General features: G+C 37.3%; 1 protein-coding gene and 1 pseudogene across 1 annotated transcript in view; both read right to left on the minus strand.

Annotated features, from left to right (window-relative positions):
- ULK4 (unc-51 like kinase 4) overlaps positions 1-20,091 on the minus strand; it is a 595,478-nt gene that overhangs the window by 547,899 nt on the left and 27,488 nt on the right. Inside the window, exons 13-16 of the mRNA XM_041734654.1 lie at positions 15,707-15,811; positions 12,557-12,617; positions 11,043-11,224; positions 10,663-10,709 (exon numbers count right to left, since the gene is read on the minus strand). Coding sequence (XP_041590588.1) covers positions 10,663-10,709; positions 11,043-11,224; positions 12,557-12,617; positions 15,707-15,811 — 395 coding nt within the window. The remainder of the gene's footprint in view (positions 1-10,662; positions 10,710-11,042; positions 11,225-12,556; positions 12,618-15,706; positions 15,812-20,091) is intronic.
- LOC121479133 lies at positions 6,586-7,244 on the minus strand (annotated as a pseudogene).

Raw genomic sequence — 20,091 nt, forward strand, 5'->3', positions numbered from 1 at the left:
CACCAGATTACAGAACTGTACAATGAACAAGTGAGCCAACCAGGTCTTGCTGCCTTCCTATCTCCCTCCCTGGTATGCAAAATAAACCCTGCAGTCCTGGCCTCCAGCATAAAAATGGAAAATTATTCCTACAGTAAGCAATCTTTCCTAAGGCAGGATTCAGATGTGGATGTGGGGATCAGAGACTGTGGTCCTCCACACCAGATACTAGAGTAGAAAAGGGGGGTTAATGGAGGAAACCCATCTCCATCCCAAAGAAAAACCCATCCTGGCAACACTTGAGTAGGCTTCCAGCCTGCCTACCGGCTCTTTAGCCAGCTGAGCTCCCAACATATAAGTCAACTAGCCAACAGACATCACTATTCACATGCCAGCCCTTTCCCTTAAAGAAGTTGGAGAAACAGACTTAGAGAAGCAGGAAATCTGTACTGCCAACTGATCAATTCAACCATTTATTCATAATGTAAATTAAGTACCTAAGACCACCAAGAATTTGAGGAACCAACAGCCCTAAAAAGCAAGACCATGATGAAAAAGAGGTGACTCACAGGCTAAGGAGATAAGAATAGAACTCTTATAATCCTAATGTTTAATCCTAAATCTTAGTCATAACATTTATAACCCTAAATTCTGTTCCAAAATAGGATTTTTATAATCCTACATTTTATCCTCAAATTCAAAAGTACATTATAGACCAAATTCAGGCAGCTAAAGAATCAGAACATAAAAAGTTGATTAATATGATTGTTGAAATAAAACAGAGATACTCAAGAATAAAATAAGCAGGGATAAATATCAAACTTGAAAGCTCAAAGATAAAATTAAGGGAGATCACTGAAAGTCTGGAAGCTCTTCAAAAGACTGAACAAAGAATTACTACATGACCCAACAATTCCACTACTAGGTTTTTTTTTTTTAATTTTTTTTAATTTATGATAGTCACAGAGAGAGAGAGAGAGAGAGAGAGAGAGAGGTAGAGACATAGGCAGAGGGAGAAGCAGGCTCCATGCACCGGGAGCCCGATGTGGGACTCGATCCCGGGTCTCCAGGATTGCGCCCTAGGCCAAAGGCTGGCACCAAACCACTGCGCCACCCAGGGATCCCCACTACTAGGTTTATATCCAAATGAAATGAAAATATATCTTCACATAAAACCTTATGCACAAATGTTCACAGCAGCAGCATTCATAATAGCCAAATTTGGAAACAACTCAAGTGTTCAACAAGAATGGATAAACAAAACGTGGTACTATCTGTACAATGGAATACTATCCAGTCATAAAAAGAATGAAGTACTGATACATGCTACAACATAAACCCTGAAAACATTATGCTAAGTGGAAGAGACCAGATGCACATGCATGCACACCCAAACACACACAAATCACATTTTGTATATTTCACTTATATGAGATATTCAAAATAGGTAAATCTATAGACAAAGTAGATTAGTGGTTTGCAGAGACAGAGGTGATGGGACAATATATAGGAGGTTTCACTGGGTGGTAAAAAATGTTCTGAAATTATATAGTAGTGATGGTCACATAACTTTGTGAATATGCTAAAACCATTAAATTTTTCAAAAGAATTTCCATCACATCTACAGACTTAAAGAAATCACAGAATCTTATCAATAGATGAAGAAAAAGCATTTTACAAAATTCAGACCCATGTACAAAAAAAACTCTCAGTAAACCAGAAATATTCTTCAACTTGATAAAGACTATCTAGAAAACACCTACAGCCAACATCCTACTTAATAATTAGAAACTCGGGAGCACCTGAGTGGCTCAGTTGATTAAAGTGTCTGCCTTTGATAAAGAAGATGTGGTCTATGTATACAATGGAATGTTACTCAGCCATTAGATACGACAAATACCCACCATTTTATTTGCTTCTATGTGGAGGGACCTGGAGGTCCTGGAACAAATTTCACATGCTGAGTGAAATAAGTCAATCAGAGAAGGACAAACATTATATGGTCTCATTCATTTGGGGAATATAAAAAATAGTGAAAAGGAATAAAGGGGAAAGGAGAGAAAATGAGTGGGAAATATCAGAGAGGGTGACAGAACATGAGAGACTCCTAACTCTGGGAAACGAAGAAGGGGTAGTAGAAAGGGAGGTGGGCAGGGGGTTGGGGTGATGGTGATGGGCACTGAGGGGAGCACTTGATGGGATGAGCACTGGGTGTTATGCTATATGTTGGCAAATTGAACTCCAATAAAAAGAAATTTTTTTTAAAAAAGTGTCTGCCTTTGGCTCTGGTCATGATCCCAGGGTCCTGGGATTAAGGCCCATGTCAGGCTTCCTGCTCAGTGGGGAGTCTGCCTCTCCCTCTCCCCCTCCCTCTGCCCATGCTCTCTTTCTCAAAATCTTTTTTAATTTTTTAATTGAGAAACTCAATTTCCCACTAAGATCAGGTACAAGGCTATTGCCTCTCACCACCACTCTTCAGTATCATACTAAACCTCTAGTTAAAAAAATAAATAAATAAATAAACCTCTAGTTATTGCAGTAAGACAAGAAAACAAAAGGTAGATTTTAAAAAAGAAAGAAAGAAAGAAAGAAAGAAAGAAAGAAAGAAAGAAAGAAAGCTGTCTTTGTTCACATAGCACATGACTATAGAAAATCCTAAAGAATTGACTCCCTGACCGCCCCCCCCCCCCCAAAAAAAAATCCTCCAGGAATCAGTGATTATGGCAAGGTGCAGCATACAAACATATAAAAGTCAACCACTTCCCTTTATACCAGCAATTAACAAATGGAATTTAAATACAACACTATTAACACCCAAAAATGAAATACATAGGAATATATCTAACAAAATATGTAAAGGACCTATATGAGATACTATAAAACTATGATTAATGAAATTAAAAAACTAAGGAAATAGAGAGGTATTACATGTTTATGGATAAGGTGACTCAATATTATCCAGATGTCAGTTCTTCCCAACATGATCTTGAGATTAAATGGAATTCCAAATAAAAATCCCAGCAACTGGGATCCCTGGGTGGCGCAGCGGTTTGGCGCCTGCCTTTGGCCCAGGGCGCGATCCTGGAGACCCGGGATCGAATCCCACATCAGGCTCCCGGTGCATGGAGCCTGCTTCTCCCTCCGCCTGTGTCTCTGCCTCTCTCTCTCTCTGTGACTATCATAAATAAATAAAAATTTAAAAAAAAATCCCAGCAACTTATTTCATGGATATTGACACCCTGATTCTAAGGTTTATATGGAGAGGCGAAAGATCCAAAATAGCCAACACAATACTGAAGGAGAAGAACAGAGTTGGAGGACTGATGCTACCTGACTTCAAGACTCACTCTAAAGTTATAGTAATCAAGACAATGTGCTATTAACAAAAGAATAAATAGAAAGGTGAATGAAACCAAACAGAGACAGATTTGCATAAATATACTCAAAGGATCTTTGACAAAAAAAGCAAAGGCAATACAAAGATGGTCTTTTCAACAAATGGCGCTAGCATCAATACACAACCACATAAAAAAATCTAGAAACAGTTCTTACTCATTTGACAAAAATTCCAAACAGATCAAAGACTGAAGAGTAAGAGGTCAAGGTTTAAAACTGGTAGAACATAGGAAAAAAAAAAAAAAAACCCACATAACCTTGGGTGTGGCATTGACTTTTTAGATACAACCACCAAAGGCACATCCATGAAAGAAATAATAAAAAAATAAAAAATAAAAATAAAAAAATTAAAAATTAATAAGCTATTCTTTATTTGAAATAAAAGTTATTCTGTGAAAGATAATGTCAAGAGAATGAGAAGACAAGCCACAGACTGGAAGAAAATATTTGCAAAAGGCATTCCAGATATAACTGTTTTTCAAAATGCACAAAGACCTCTTAAAACTCAACAGTAAGAAAATAATCCAATGAAAAAAGGAGCCAAAGATCTTAACAGATACCTCAGCAAAAAAAAGATAAACAGATGGCAAATAAACATATAAGAAAACACTCCACATCATATGTCATCAGGGAAATGCAAATTAAAACAATATACTACCATACTCAAATAAGAATGGCCAAAATCCAAAACACTGACAACACCAAATGTTAGGAAGGCTATGAAGAAACAGGAACGCTCATTCATCATTGATGGGAATACAAAATAGCACAGCCACTTTGGAAGACAATTTGGAAGTTTCTTATAAAACTAAACATACTCTTTCCACACGATCCAGCAATCACGCTCCTTGGTACTTACCCAAAGGAGGTGAAAACATATGTCCACATGGTATTTTGCAGCAGTTTTATTCATAAATGTTAAACTTGGAAGCAACCAGGGTGTCCTTCAGTATGTGAAAACTGTGATACGTGCAGACAATCAGATATGTGGCACTAAAAAGAAACGAGCTGTCAAGCTATGAAAAGAGAGGGAGGAACCTTAAACACATATTACTAAGTAAAAGAAGCCAATCTGAGGAGGCTACATATCACAGGATTCCAATATTGTAGGGTGCCAAGTAAGGCATTCTGGAAAAGGTGAAACTATGGAGAAAGTAAAAAGTTCAATGATTGTCAGAGGGATGACCAGACAGAGCACAGATCTTTAGAGGACTGAAAATACTCTGTATGATACCATAAAGGCGATATATGTCATTATAGATTTGTCTAAATCCATGGAATGTATAAAACCAGGAGTGAATTGTAGTGTGCACTATGAACTTTGGGTGATTATAATGTGCCAGTGCAGGTTTATCAGTTGTAATAAATGTACTGTTCTGGCAGGGGATGGCGATAATGGGGGAGGCTAGCCTGTGTGGGGGCAGGAAGTAGAGGAGAAATCTCTGTACCTTCCTCTGAATTTTGCTATGAACTTAAAACGGCTTCAAAAAATAACTATTCATACAAACCAAAAAAAAGGTGAATTTTATGATAGGTGAGTTATATCTCAATAAAAGAGAGAAAGCAAAAGAAAATGAAGTCAAGAGACAGGAAAGGCACCTCGATGGTGCATTCGGTTAAGCATCTGACTCTTGGTTTCTGCTCAGGTCATGATCTCAGGGTCACGAGATTGAGCCCCCGTCATGCTCCATGCTCAGCACATAGTCTACTTGAGATTCTCTCTGCCTCTCTCTCTGCCCCTACTGCTCACTTGCACTCTAACTAATAAATGTTTAGAGAAGAGAGAAATAGGAAACCCCATGCCCATTCTATAGAACTTTCAGAAAAAGAAAAAGGATGAAACACTGAGGAAGAGATCCTCAGGAAATAAGGAAGCTAAAGAAAGCCTGTAGCACTTCACAGACTTAATTTTCCAAAGCAAATTAGTAAAAAAAAAAAAAAAAAAAAAAAAAAAAAAAAAAAACCTAGGCACATTACAGTAAAATTTCACAGGCTGAGGATAAAAAGAAAAATCCAGACACTGAAAAGCAAAACTCAAACCAGTCACATATAAAGAAGAAAAAAAGGGCAGCCTGGGTGGCTCAGCGGTTTAGCCCCTGCCTTCAGCCCAGGGCATGATCCTGGAGTCCCGGGATCGAGTCCCCTGTCGGGCTTCCTGCAGGGAGCCTGCTTCTCCCTCTGCCTGTGTCTCTGCCTCTCTCTCTCTGTGTGTGTGTGTCACATGAATAAATAAATAAAATATTTAAAATGAAGAAGAAAAAGACAGTTGGCTCCAAGTCTTCCAGAGCTGTGCTGACACGACGGAAGTATGCAAACTCCGAAGAATGGCATGGGGTGAGCCATCCTGAGGACCCTAGAAGGTCTCACTCGGCCTCCTAAGACTGAGCCCTAAAGCCTGAGAGAAAGCCTGGAGGAGGCAACAACTACAGAAGCAGAGCCTCCGAGAGATCTTTAATTAAAAAGAAAAGAAAAAGGAAAACTACTGAAAAAAATGAAGTCCAATCAACCAAGAGGTGAAATAAAGAATTTACAAATGGAGACACTGTATTTAAAAAATTGATGAACACTTTAACTCAAGTGTCAAACTTATACCAAAAATTAGCAAAGTCCCTCCTAAAATTTGTATGAATCCCAAGGGACCACAAATAGGCAAAATAATCTTGAGGAAGAGAAAAAAGTTGGAGGTCTCATACTACTTCCTACACTGGTACACGGGTGAGGGCATGGACGAGATGGAGTTCACAGAGGCTGAGAGCAACATGAATGACCTGGTGTCTGAGTACCAGCAGTACCAGGATGCCACGGCCGAGGAGGAGGGGGAGTTCCAGGAGGAGGCGGAGGAGGAGGTGGCCTAGAGCTGATACCTGGTAAAGCGCGTGGAAGCTGTGTGAACTCTTTATTCGCTCACAACCTGTTCTCTGATAGCCGTGTCTCTGTGTGTGTGTGGTTTTTTTTTTTTTTTTACAGGCAGACTTATTTTTATTAGTAAAAGTCACAAATAGGAAAAAGGTTAATTGGCTGATTTTGAGGTGTGTGCTTTTAAAAATGTCTGTATTAATATGTTAACAAGAAAAGAAAATACCAAGCACATTTTTGTCTCCCAATTCTGAATTTGCCAGCAAGAGTTGGTGAAATCAGCAGGGTATTAAAACAAAACCCAGGAAAACTCAATTTTTTTCAGTTGTCTGACTCCTTTCTTTCTAATCACCTTCAATTGATTTCCAGTTAGCTGAGGACAACATGATGGTCAAAGATGGATTTTCGCTGCTCTTGAACTTGAAGCTTCTAGTGCTGCTGTGCATACTCTACCTTATTCAGCACATTGGCTCAACTGCAAGAGCGGGCCAGCACATCATGGGCATTTGCAAAAAGGCTGGTGATCCCCAACATCGTCATCGCTCTGTATCAATTGTGAGTGTCCAAACAGGCGTCTCTTCAGTATGGGTTCAACCAGGATAAGGTACACCATGTACAGAAGTAGAAGGCCAAAAATGGAGAGATAAATTATAATGGTAACCTTGATTGTAACAGAGCTTCTTTCCTCATATTTGCATTCACAGCGTAGACAGTAGGCTTCTACATCAGGCCCTCGCACAGGCATGGGATCCACAACATGAAGGCAATCACAATCTTTTTGAGATATGTTCTTATTATAAATATGCCCAGAATTATCTTTATAGGTAGGACAGATACAGATTGTAAAACTCAACTACTACAAAGCTGTGGTAATCAAGACATTGTGGTACTGGCATCAAAACTGATATTTAAACTAATGGAATAGAACAGATAGCCCCAAAATTAACCCTCACATATCTGATCATAAGATTATCGACAAAGTTGCCAATACCATTCAATGGGGAAAGAACAACCTTTTCAACAAACAGTGCTAGGAAAACTGCATATATGCACAAGCAAAAGAATGAAGTTAGACCCTAACCTAACACTACATGCAAAAATTAACTCAAAATGGATCAAAAGCCTAAATATAAAACTGTATGTAAAACTCTTAGAAGAAGAGATGAAAAGCTTTAAGATATTGAATTTGGCAATGATTTCTTGCATAGAACATTAAAAGCACAGACAAAAAAAAAAAAGGAAAATCTGACTTTCAAAGGATACTATCAAGAGTGAAAAGGCAACCCACAGAATGGGAGAAAATATTTGTAAATCATGTAATCTGATAAGAGTTATATATATATATATATATATATATATATATATATATATATATATATGGTATATATATATAAGGTATAGTATAAGGTAGAGTGTGTGTGTGTGTGTGTGTGTGTGTGTGTGTATCTCCTGGATATTAACCTTTTCCAAATCAACAACATAAAATAACCCAATTAGAAAATAGAAAATAGGCAAAGGACATGAATGGACATTTCTCCAAAGGTAAACAAATAGCCAATAAGTACATAAAAAGATGCTCAACATTACTAGTTATTGGTGAAATGACTAGTAAATCAAATCCACAATGATACACAGTTTCACACCCATGAGAACAGCTACTATTTAAAAAAATGATAAAGAGGATGTGGAGACATTGGAACCTTTGTGCGCTGCTAGAGGGAATGTAAAATAGTCCAGCCTCTGTGGAAAACAATATGATGTCTCCTCAGTAAGTGAAAAGGTAGAATTACTAAACAATTCAACAATTCCACTCCTAGAATATACCCAAAATAACTGATAGCAGGGACTTGGAACAGATATTTGTACACCAATGTTCACAGCAGCATTATTTGCCATAGCCAAAGTTAGAAGCAACCCAAGTATCCATCAACAGATAAAAAGATAAAATGTGGCATATACATCTATGGGATATTAAATCAATCTTAAAAAGGGATGACATTCTCATACATGCTACAACATGGCTGAACTCTGAAGACAGTAGGTGAATTAAGCCAGGTGCAAAAAGACATATATCATATGATACCAATTATATTAGGTATAGAATGGGCAAATTCATAGAAACAAAAAGTAGAATAGAGGTTACCAGGACTGGGAGGAAGGGGGAGGGGAGCTAAAGTTTAATGGGTAATGGCTTCTGTTTGGGATGATGAAAAAGTTCTGGAAACAGAGTGGTGATGGTTGCACAGCATTGTGAATATACTTGATAACGCTGAATTGTGCACTTACTAAAATGGTCAATTTCATATTACATTTATGCCCACAGTTAATACAATTTCTTAATAAAATATTACACATTATATGTGGATTATACGTCTCAATAAAGTTGATTGGCAAAAGATACAAAATTTCATAAATATCCACTATTTAAAGTTCTAACAAAAGGGCATTTTTATAAACACCAACAAGAATGCATGTTAAAATACAATGTTTCTAAAGAATGTTTTAGCAATTTAACAGAAGTCTCAAAACTATCTATTGCCTGTATTTATTCATTCTAATTCTATGAATCTGCCCTAAGGAGAGAAAGAAAAAAACAGGAACCAAGATTTAAATGCAAAAATGTTCATCAGCATATTTTTACAATGTTATAATATTATCCAAAAATAGGGAACAGGGTAAATTAAATAATCAGACATTCATAGTACAGAAGACATACCTAGAAAAAATTTTGGACAGTTAATGATATTAAAACATACATAACATATGAGGCACCTGGGTGGCTCTGTAGGGTAAGTGTTCAATTCTTGATTTCAGCTCAGGGTTGAGATCCAGCTTCACAACGGGCTCAACACTGAACATAGTGCCTGCTTAAGATTCTCCCTCTCCCTTTCCCTCTGCCTCCCCCTCTGCCACTAAAAAAAAAAAAAAACAAAAACAAAACAAAAAAAAAACATTTAAAGTACATGTTATAAACATACAAGGGGAAAAGAAACAAAAATTTCAACAGTGACTATCCCCCAGCTAAACTGAGAACCATTACATGCTATTAAGATGATATGACCTGGGTCAGAGATGGCCTCACTGGAAGAAATAGTATTTGAATGGAGAAGACAACAAAAGAAGGTTCCAAGCAGAGGATTTGTCTACCTTGTTACTTATCATTTTCCTCAAACACAAGCTATTTTACAATTAAACTTTAATCTAAAAATATCTATTTTTACAAGTCAGCAGGGGGCACCCCATTCAAGGATATAAATTCCAGCTGAAGTGTTAGGTTTTGTTGCTTTCTTTTTAGTGAGCACACCATAAAACTTCTCAAAGTTTTGCATGCCCAAAAATTACTTAAAAACCCTATTTGCAATGCCAGGTTTTATCTTGGGGAAGTAAAGGAGATATATAACAAAATTATATATCTTAGGAGATATATAACAAAAATTATTCAAAAGAGCATTTTGTGAATACCTCATTTCTCCCAAATGTTGCCAGTGAAGAATAATTGCCATTCCCACATTTCACAAAAACCCTTTCACCTTTATGTTGCCATATGCTTCTCTAACAATAATACAAGATAAGCAGGCTTGATAATACCAAGTACAACCACTATAATCTCCCTGGCCCAACATATACTACCAACCAGTGAGAATCAGGCACCAAGCAAAGTATTTGATACACTTATCTTGCTCAAATTTTATTAACAAACATCTATGAGGTAGATACACCATTACCATTTTTACAGTTGAGGAAACTGAGGCTCAGCACTTAAGGCAATTTGCCCAGCAGGCAGATCTGTCTGAATCAGAAATCCATTTAATTTTATCATCCTACACAGACATTCAGATTGTAAAACTCAACTACTACAAAGCTGTGGTAATCAAGACATTGTGGTACTGGCATCAAAACTGATATTTAAACTAATGGAATAGAACAGATAGCCCCCAAATTAACCCTCACATATCTGATCATAAGATTATTGACACTTCATCTAATGTGCTTTTCACCATGGTACACTGCCTGTATAAGAAGCAAGTACACATCCTTCCATCAGGAATTTACACAGCATAATCCCATTAGATTTTAAATAACATCAGTATCACCTAAGGGAAAGAAGTAATTGCAAGAGAAAATGGAGGAGGGAAAAAAAAAAACTAGAAGACAGGGATTGTTTGGTCAAGAATACTCAAAAGAAGCACAGTAACAAAGTTTCCAGATATAGTTTATATAATTCTAGACTTATATTCATAATAATACTATAAGGCCTATTTTGAAATCTTTTTAAATTTACAGTTGGGATGCCTATGACTTGCCTGATTGCCTCAGATTCAGAGTAATTATTATTTAATTATAGAAGTATTCAGAATAATGTGTTTTATAAATATGTATGCTGTAATTATTCAACAAATAATAATTTATTAAAATATAAATGTTACTTACATATCCCAGTTTGGAGCTATTCGCAAGTGCTGGATTAGCAATTGGAACTAAAATAAAACAATAAGATGTACATTTCATTCATGAAATGACATAGAAAGTGATTAACACATCTGACCTGTCTACAACTGAAATGTGACTCCTTTATGAGGAAACAACAAAATAAGTTCAAAAATCACTGTGTACTCAACTGCTTTTGGACACAAGGATTAAACAGAATAATTTTGGCAAACCTATTATCTTGATACATTTTTTTCCCACGGTAATTACATCAAATTAGTATTTTTGCACTAATGTTCTAACCTCAGCAGAAGTACAAGAGTCACATGCAAAAGGCATGCTGCAAGGACCACGAAATGAGACTTTACAACTGAACTTCCTACCAGGGGGGAATGAAGGAGCCGGGTGGCCACCTCCCGATGTCCAGCCAAAACACACAGATAGCAAAGGAGATTCAGCTTGGCTCGAGAGGCCCCTGTGCTCTTCTCAGTGGAATCAATCTGTGAGCACACCTGCTGCAAAAATTCATTCCAATCTTGGTCTTTCAGAAATACTAATTTATCTACTGGAGAGGAAAGAAAATATTAAAAGTGGGTATCATGTTAAAAAAAAAAAAAAGCCAAAAACATTACAAAAGAAATAAAACAGAACAGAGAATTTCAATAGCTGAGAGGAGGACAAAGAAAATCCTAACTTTACAACATCAAAACCAAAAAGTCCTCCAAAGATGACACTACTTTTATTTACTCTTCTGGATTCCTCTTTTGCTACTCATGGAGACTTTTTCTCTATGTGATGGAATACTATACACAAAAAAGACACCTACAGGAGAATCAGCCTACAACCTAGAATCTAACAAAATATCAAGCTAAATAAAATCATATTACAAAAAAGCAAGAGAGCCACTATATAAAGCTATCTAGCCTTAGGATATTGTAAAAGCCAAGAATCATGCAGTTGTTCAAAGTTTTCAACGAAATTATTGTTAAGTGTAACAGGTTAATGTGGCAGCTGAAGTCATGTGGGCGATCCAAGTTCAACCCTCTACAAACAGAAAACAAAAACTGGGCAATGAGATGCCATCCAAAATTAAGAGCTTCAGCTAATTTCTATCTTTAAACAAAATAAGCTGTAATAATAATTTCCTAAAATAACTCAAAGTAAAGGGAAAATGGGAAAGATTATTTTGAGATAATAATCCTCTAAGGTTTTCATGAATAGTGGTTCTACTTGGCACAGTTTATTTAAATTTGAGTATATTTTATTTTGAATTTACTTTGATTTGATTTTAAATCCTAGATTATAGTCTAGCTACGATGACAAAGTTTTCCTGGATCTAGCTTAACAGCACAAAATAGATTTTATCAAAGAAAATACATCAAAATTTAGGGCATAAGACAATTTCTGTTTGTCCCAAATACGATTTCCCATTAGGCGAAAGGAAACGTAACAATTATCCTTGAAGTGTCTCCATTCCCACACCATCCCCACAAAAGAACCATCTGACCCCCAATGTCAACTGCCCCACTCCTGGAGTAGAATCTCATTTCTTCATTATGGAATCCAGCCCTCTTTACCTATAGGAGCACCATAAATGTTGGAAATTCAATGGACTCTACAAGGGGGAAGGGCAAGAGAAGAGCCCATCCAACTTTACAGGAACTTTTACTCCCCTAAGAGTACAGGGCAGCCCAGGCTCAGCTAAGGTGAAAGGCTGGCATAAATGGATTACCGGTCATTTATATTGTGCACAGCACCTCCCCAAGGATATAGCCAATTTGCAAGAAAACAGGACCTCAGCTATTCAATAAGTGAGATATTCCATTTGCTATTAAATTTCTTATTTGTATGTATCTTCCAAGAGTCTATGTGTTTGACAAGGCCTCTAGAATCCTACCTGAATGTGCCGGTAGATGCAGTATCTTTGGATCAAATTTAATTGGTGGTTGTTTCATTATCTGTGGTTGAAAAAAACAACAAAATCTTTTAAGACACCTTTTGAGACAGATACCGATCTCCTGATAAAATTTCCTATTTCCAGATTATAAATCCATTGGGACAGAAAAAAAAAAAATCACTGAAAATTTGTCACTAAAAAGAATTAAACACTGTCCTTCAGATTAAAATACACAAACAGGGATCCCTGGGTGGCGCAGCGGTTTAGCGCCTTTGGCCCAGGGCGCGATCCTGGAGACCCGGGATCAAATCCCACATCAGGCTCCCGGTGCATGGAGCCTCCTTCTCCCTCTGCCTATGTCTCTGCCTCTCTCTCTCTCTCTCTCTCTCTCTCTCTCTCTCTCTGTGACTATCATAAATAAATTTTTTAAAAAAAATTAAAAATAAAAATAAAAAAATAAAGTAAAATAAAATACACAAACACTAGGGGCGCCTGGGTGGCTCAGGTGGTTGAGCATCTGCCTTCAGCTCAGGTCATGATCCCAGGGTCCTGGGATCAAACCCCGCATCAGCTTCCTGCTCAGAGGGGAGTCTGCTTCTCCCTCTCCCTCTGCCCATCTCCCCACCACCTTGTTCATGCTTGCTCTGTCACTCTCTCAAATAAATAAAATCTTTTTTTCAAAATAAATAAATAAATAAAATACACGAACACAGAAAATAATTTATAAAAATAAAATCATTTCAGGGCACCTGGCTGGCTCAGGCAGTAGAGCAGACTCTTGATCTCTGGGTCATGAGTTCAAACCCCACACTGGGGGTAGAGTTTACTTTAAATAAATAAATTTTTAAAAAATCATTTCAAGTGATATCTGCAATAAAATAAAGTGTCATTGAAAAAGAAGCACTTTTTCACCCCTGAAAAAGGGGCACCTGGGTGGTTTAGTTGGTTAAGCATCTGCCTTCAGCTCAGGCCATGATCCCAGAGTCCTGGGATCCCCCCCCCCCATGGGCTGTCTTCTCAGCAGGGAGCCTACTTCTCCCTCTCCCTGCTGCTCCTCCTGCTTGTGCTCTCACTCTCTGTCAAATAAATAAAAATCTTCAAAAAAAAAAAAAAAAAAAGAAGCAGCAGCACTTTACCTTGGTTTACTCTTAACCTTAACCAATCTCTAGGTTAGAAATTTAGTCATTTACCAAATACTTATTGGATACCTGAGAGGGTGAGGCAGTATGCTAAGTGCTAAGGGGGAAGATAAGACACAAACTAAGATATAAGACACAATCCAATGGTCAGAGAGCTGATACTCTGGTTGGAAAGATAAAACAGAAGGTGTTAAACAGCAAAACAAAAACACCAATATTGGGCAATACAAAATGGGCAGGATATAATTATAGATGGAACATTTTACAAAGAGAAATTTTTCTAAAAAATTTGAATGTGGCAAGCACTTGAGGCTAACATGGTTTACAGAAGAGCTAGAAGGAGATTGAAGTTTTAAAGAATGGTAAGAACTTCACTCAAGTTGAATTAGAAAACATACCACTTCAGGAAGCCGTAAAAGGCATGAACAGGAAAGCACACAATTGTTTTGTTGTTGTTTTTTTTTAAGAAAGTGGGGGGAAAAACAGGTAGTTGGATCCCTAAGTTTGGAACAGCCAGGGTACCTTCATCTTGAGACTTTTAGTTTAAAAGATCAACTATGATATCTATATCTAAATTCTCCAAAACCTCTCTACAGAGCCATTTTTAAAAAGCTTAGTAGTATTCTTGCCAAAAATGCATAACCTCATACATACTAATCATAAGAAACACTTAGCAAACCCAGCTTGAGTGACATTCCCCAGAACACCTGACCAGTACTCTTCAAAATGTCAAGGTCATGAAAGCCAAGAAAAGACTGAAAAATTACAACAAGGCCATGAAAGAAAAGGATAGCTGGTAGGAGAAAAAGGAGGCCTACTAGTAAACTGTAACAAGAAACCCTAGAACAGATAAAGGACATCAGTGGTACAACTGGTAAAATTCCAATAAATTTGGTAATATAGTTAATTGCACTGTACCAGTGTTAATGTCCTGGCTTTGCTAACCATTCTATGGTCCTATAAGATGCTAACATTAAGAGAAGCTGGGTAAAAACCATACAGAACTCTACTATTTTTGAACCTTCTCTGTAGGTCTAAAATTAGAAGTTAAAAAAAAATTTCTAATAAGGCTTCCTTAAAACAATTAAGTGTGGTCATAAAAGAAACAGAAAAGAATATGGTCAAAAGATCTCACCAACTGTTCTTAGAAGATCTACTGGGTAAATGACAGTTTACACATTAAGTTGGCATGATATACAATTACTCTGCCAGATATCTGAACTCATAAAAAGAATTAGCTCCATTATAAAAAATAGCTGGGTAATCTATTGTAAAATTTTGTCTATCTAGTAAATATGCATCCAAAAACCCATTTGTTCTAAATTATAGTAATGTTCCCCAATGAGATGAGTAAAAATGGGCATAATTTAAAACAGAAAAAGACATTTAAAAAAAGAAGAAAATTAAAATACAGAATAGGTAGTACAGAGGGACTGAGAAATTACTTCTTCTTAAAGAGACTACTCATCATCCCCTAGTAATACAGTAGTATATTCCAAATGACATGAAGCCACAAAAATCTCCCTGGATATGAAATGCACCTGTGAATAATGACTCCCCAACCTCCCAGTGTCTCTCCACCATCTGGCCTGTGGTGCAAGCACTGTAAGAGGGTATGGTCTCTGCGTGCCTGCCTACCCACCCCAGCCAGGGGAGCAGTCCTCACTCACATGTGCTTTCATAACACATCCACAACAAGAGTGTTTGGAGAAATTCACTCAAGAATGTATGAAGAAACGAAGGGACTAAGGACTAAGGTCTGAGGTCTAGAAGCCCATGCATGGAGAGGAGGCAGAGCTGATGCACCACTCAGTGAAGCAGAAAACAATGCAGGAAGAGGAGAAGGGTGCAGACAGGATGGGCATGAGAAATGTAGACACTGTGGCACAAATGACATAAAAGTAGACATGAGGAAGAGCAAAGAAGATTTGGAATGAAAAAAACCACCAGGATTTCGGCTCTCAGCGAAGTCTAAAGCTCAGCCCTCATCTGTCAGAGCATCTTTCCACACCTTTGGGTTATCGATAATTGGGGTGACAACAAGATCAGAGTCCATGTAGATAAGCTTTCTCATCTGGGATTCCAGGTCCTGCTGACTCAGGTGTTCACTTGTAATCTGAAACAAGAACAAAAATGAGGCTTTGTTTCTATGACTAGTGAAGAGCTTTTAAATTAAATTGAGATAATAAGATGTTGAGTAGAACAGTACTGGAAGGGTCACCTAGATCAGTGCACCTCATTTTGCTATTTGATACACTTTCACAGTCTTCTTTGATCTTCACAAAAATCCTCAGTCATATGTATCATCATTCCTGTTTTTACAGAAGGAGAACACAAAGCTCAAGTAACTGATCTATTCATGTTTACCACAGAGGGCGGGTAGAACCAGAAAACAGGTCTTCTATAGTCTGAGTTCTAAGCTATGATGAGGCAAACTTGTTTTTCAATTACCAGCATGGTTTTGGTCATTCCTTTATTCTGCTTTATAGAATATTCAATACAAACTTAAAATTACACCATAGAAGAATTTCAGGGTTAAGTACTAACCTGTTACCTAAGTGTTCCACACTTCCATCTTTATAAAGCTAGAGTTAACACATAATGAAAATGAGTAGCCAGATATTTGCCATCAGTTACTCCTTTGAGATGTTTCTTTGTGCTCTACTTGAACAGCAAACAGAACTCTCATTTCTAGTAGTATGCCTCAGGATTTCACATTAGACAAAAAAAAAAAAAAAAAAAACAACAACAACAACAAAAAACGGATTTATGCATTAGGAATTTCCACTGAAACACTGACCAGCAAACTGAACAAAACAAAAAAACAAATCAGTGAAATGAAAAATGAGGAAATTATCCAAAACTGAGGCAGAAGCATGAATAAAGGATTAAAATAATTAGCTAATAAAGTTCCTGGAAACCAAGACCACCCCCTTCACAACTTAGAAAACTGACATAGGAAAAAATACATTAAAAGTACAGGGCTGGGATCCCTGGGTGGCGCAGCGGTTTGGCGCCTGCCTTTGGCCCAGGGCGCGATCCTGGAGACCCGGGATCCAGTCCCACATCGGGCTCCCGGTGCATGGAGCCTGCTTCTCCCTCTGCCTGTGTCTCTGCCTCTCTCTCTCTCTATCATAAATAAATAAAAATTAAAAAAAAAAAAAGTACAGGGCAACATTGTAAAAGAAAAAATTTAATGCTTAAAGGCATAGATTTTCAAGATAGAAAAACTTCAAAGAAAGGCCAACATGAATGACTTAAATTATATTCTTACATTAAACTAGTATAAGAATCAAGTAGACCCCAATTAAAAAAATACACACAAAAAAGAATCAAGTAGACCAATCAGAAATTTATAGGTGAAAATTAATTTCCTATATATAAACAAAATGCATGCATAGATAACAGATTATAAAAATGAAATACGGGGATTCCTGGGTGGCTCAGCAGTTCAGCGCCTGCCTTTGGCCCAGGGCGCGATCCAGAAGTCCTGGGATCGAGTCCCGCATCAGGCTCCCTGCATGGAGCCTGCTTCTCCCTCTGCCTGTGTTGCTGCCTCTCTCTCTGACTCTCATAAATAAATAAATAAAATCTTAAAAAAAAAAAAAATGTAACCAGTGGTTCCTTTGGGTAATTAAATTAGAAGTAGTTTTTTTTTGTTGTTCTTTTGTACAGTTTCCAAGTTTCCTACAATTAATATAAAAGTTTTGTAGGACACCTGTGTGGTTCAGTCAGTTAAGCATCTGCCTTCAGCTCAGGTCATGATCCCAGGTCATAATCCTGAGATTGAGCCCCACCTCGGGTTCCTTGCTCAATGGAGAGCGTGCTTCTTCCTTTCCCTCTCCTCCTGCCTGCCACCCACCCCCTGCTTCTGCTGTCAAATCTTAAAAAAAAATTGTAATTGAATTAAAAGGTATCACTTAAATTATAAAAGATAAACTCTTATATAGTACTTCTATCATTACTGCTTGAATATTCTCAATAAAACGATTAAGTGCACTCATCTACAATAACCACATGCCAGAAGAGATTTAACATCTCTAAAATTTCAAAATGCATTTTTTACTTTTATATTGATTTTCTATCTCACATAGAACTAATTAGAATGAGATTTTATTATAACACATTTATATTTCAATGCAGAAATAAGTTTCATGCAACCTAAATGCATTTCACATTACATAAAAGTTACAGAAACAAATGAAAGCAATTCTCTCTCTCAAGACTAAATACAGTAACTTGGAAAAACTTTAATTCAAAATATCCCCACATTCAAAAATGACTGAAAAAAAAATTAAAGACCTAAACAAATAGAAAGACATTCCACATTCATGGAGGAAAACTTTCAATTGTTAAAATAGCAATACTCCTCTCAAATTGACCCATAGATTCAACATCATTGCTATCACAATCCAACTGGCTTCTTTACAGAAGCATGCAAACTGATCCTAAAATTCACATGGAAATGCAAGGGACCCAGGATAGCCAAAACCATCTTTAAAAAGAACAAAGTTGGAAGAATCATACCTCCTAACTTCAAAACTTACTTAAAACTGCAAGGATCAAGAATGGCTAGCTAGGGGTGCCTGAGTGGCACAGTTGGTTAAGCACCTGACTCCTGATCTCAGCTCAGGTCTTGATCTCAGGGTCATGAGTTCAAGCCCCACATTGGGCTCCATGTTGGGTGTGGAATCTACTTTTAAAAAAAAATTATCAGGGCATCTGTGTGGCTCAGTTGGTTAAGTGTCCAACTCTTGATTTCAGCTCATGTCATGATCTCAGAGTCATAAAATCAAGCCCTGCGCTGAACTCTGTGCTGGGCATGAAGCCTGCTTGGGATTCTCTCTCTCCCTTCCACCTCCCCCCTCTCCTCTTGACCTCTCTTTAAACACACACACACACACACACACAACTAACCAGTTACTATACTACCACCATGAGAAAAGATGCAGATCAACAGACTAGAGAATCCAGAAATAAACCTCACCTTTAAATTGCTAGTCAACAAGAATGCCAAGACAACTACAATGCAACAACAAGCACGCACACACAAATATGAACGTCACAATTAAAATTGTACTTCAAAGGACACCACCACCAAGTCACATACCCAGAATACATAAAGAATTCCTACAACTCAGTAACCAGGTAAAGATTTGAATTCTTTCAAAGGAAATATACAAATGGTACGAAAGCATATGTAAAGATGATCAACATAATTAACAATCAGAAATACAAATCAAAACTAGATATATTTTCACACACCCCAGTATGGCTATAATGCAGCATTACTCAAAACAGCCCAAACATTAAAGCGAACAGAATGTCCAAAGACGGATGAATGGATAAACAAAATGTGGTATTACACACACAATGGAATATTATTCAGCCTTAAAAAGGAATGAAATTCTGACACATGCTACAACATGGATAGACCTTGAAGATATGCTGAGTATAATAAGCCAGACACAAAAGAGCAAATATTTTACGGTTCCACTTTTATGAGATTACTAGGCAAATTCACAGAGACAGAAAGTAGAATCATGGCTACCGGGGCTGGGAGGAAAGGGATATGGGGAATGATTGTTGAGTGGGTACACTAAACACAGTCTGTTTGGGATGATGAAAATGTTCTGGATGGTGGTAACAGCTGCACAAAAATGGGAATACACTTAATGCCACAGAACTGTACACTTAAAAATAGTTAAATGATAAATTTTACCTAAATTAAATGTTATCACAATTAGAAAAAAGACAATAACAAGTCTTGTTAGGGATGAATAAAAACTAGAGTCTTCACACACTGCTGGAGACAATATAAAATGGCCCAGCCATGTTGGAACACACTTTGGCAGTTCTTCAAAGATTAAACAGAGTTACCACAGGATGTCCCAATTACACTCCTGCAGGGTTAAAGAGAAATTAAACACACATCCACTCAAAATAATGTACACCAACATTCCCAGCAGCACCATTCACAATAGCCGCAAGGTGGAAACAACCCAGATGTCCACCAACCAGTGAATGGAAACATAAAATGTGGTTTATACAACAGATTATCTTTTGGCAATAAAAAAGAACATGGATTGATATATGCTATGATTTCAATGAATCTTGAAAACATTATGTTAGGTGAAAAAAGCCAGTCACAAAAGTACACATACTGTGTTATTTCATTTATATGCAATATCCAGAATAGACAAATTTATAAAGACAGAGAGATTAGTGGTTCCCAGGTGAGAGGCAAGAGAAATTAATTGAGGGAAAACAGGAGTGACTGTTCATAGGTGTGGCGTTTCTTTGTGGGATGATGAGTGTTCTCAAACTGACCATGGTGATGGCTGCAGGACTCAGAATATGCTCAAAGGCCCTGAATTGTATACTTCGAATGGGTGA

This window comes from Vulpes lagopus, chromosome 19, assembly GCF_018345385.1.
Source record: "Vulpes lagopus strain Blue_001 chromosome 19, ASM1834538v1, whole genome shotgun sequence".
NCBI lineage: Eukaryota > Metazoa > Chordata > Mammalia > Carnivora > Canidae > Vulpes > Vulpes lagopus.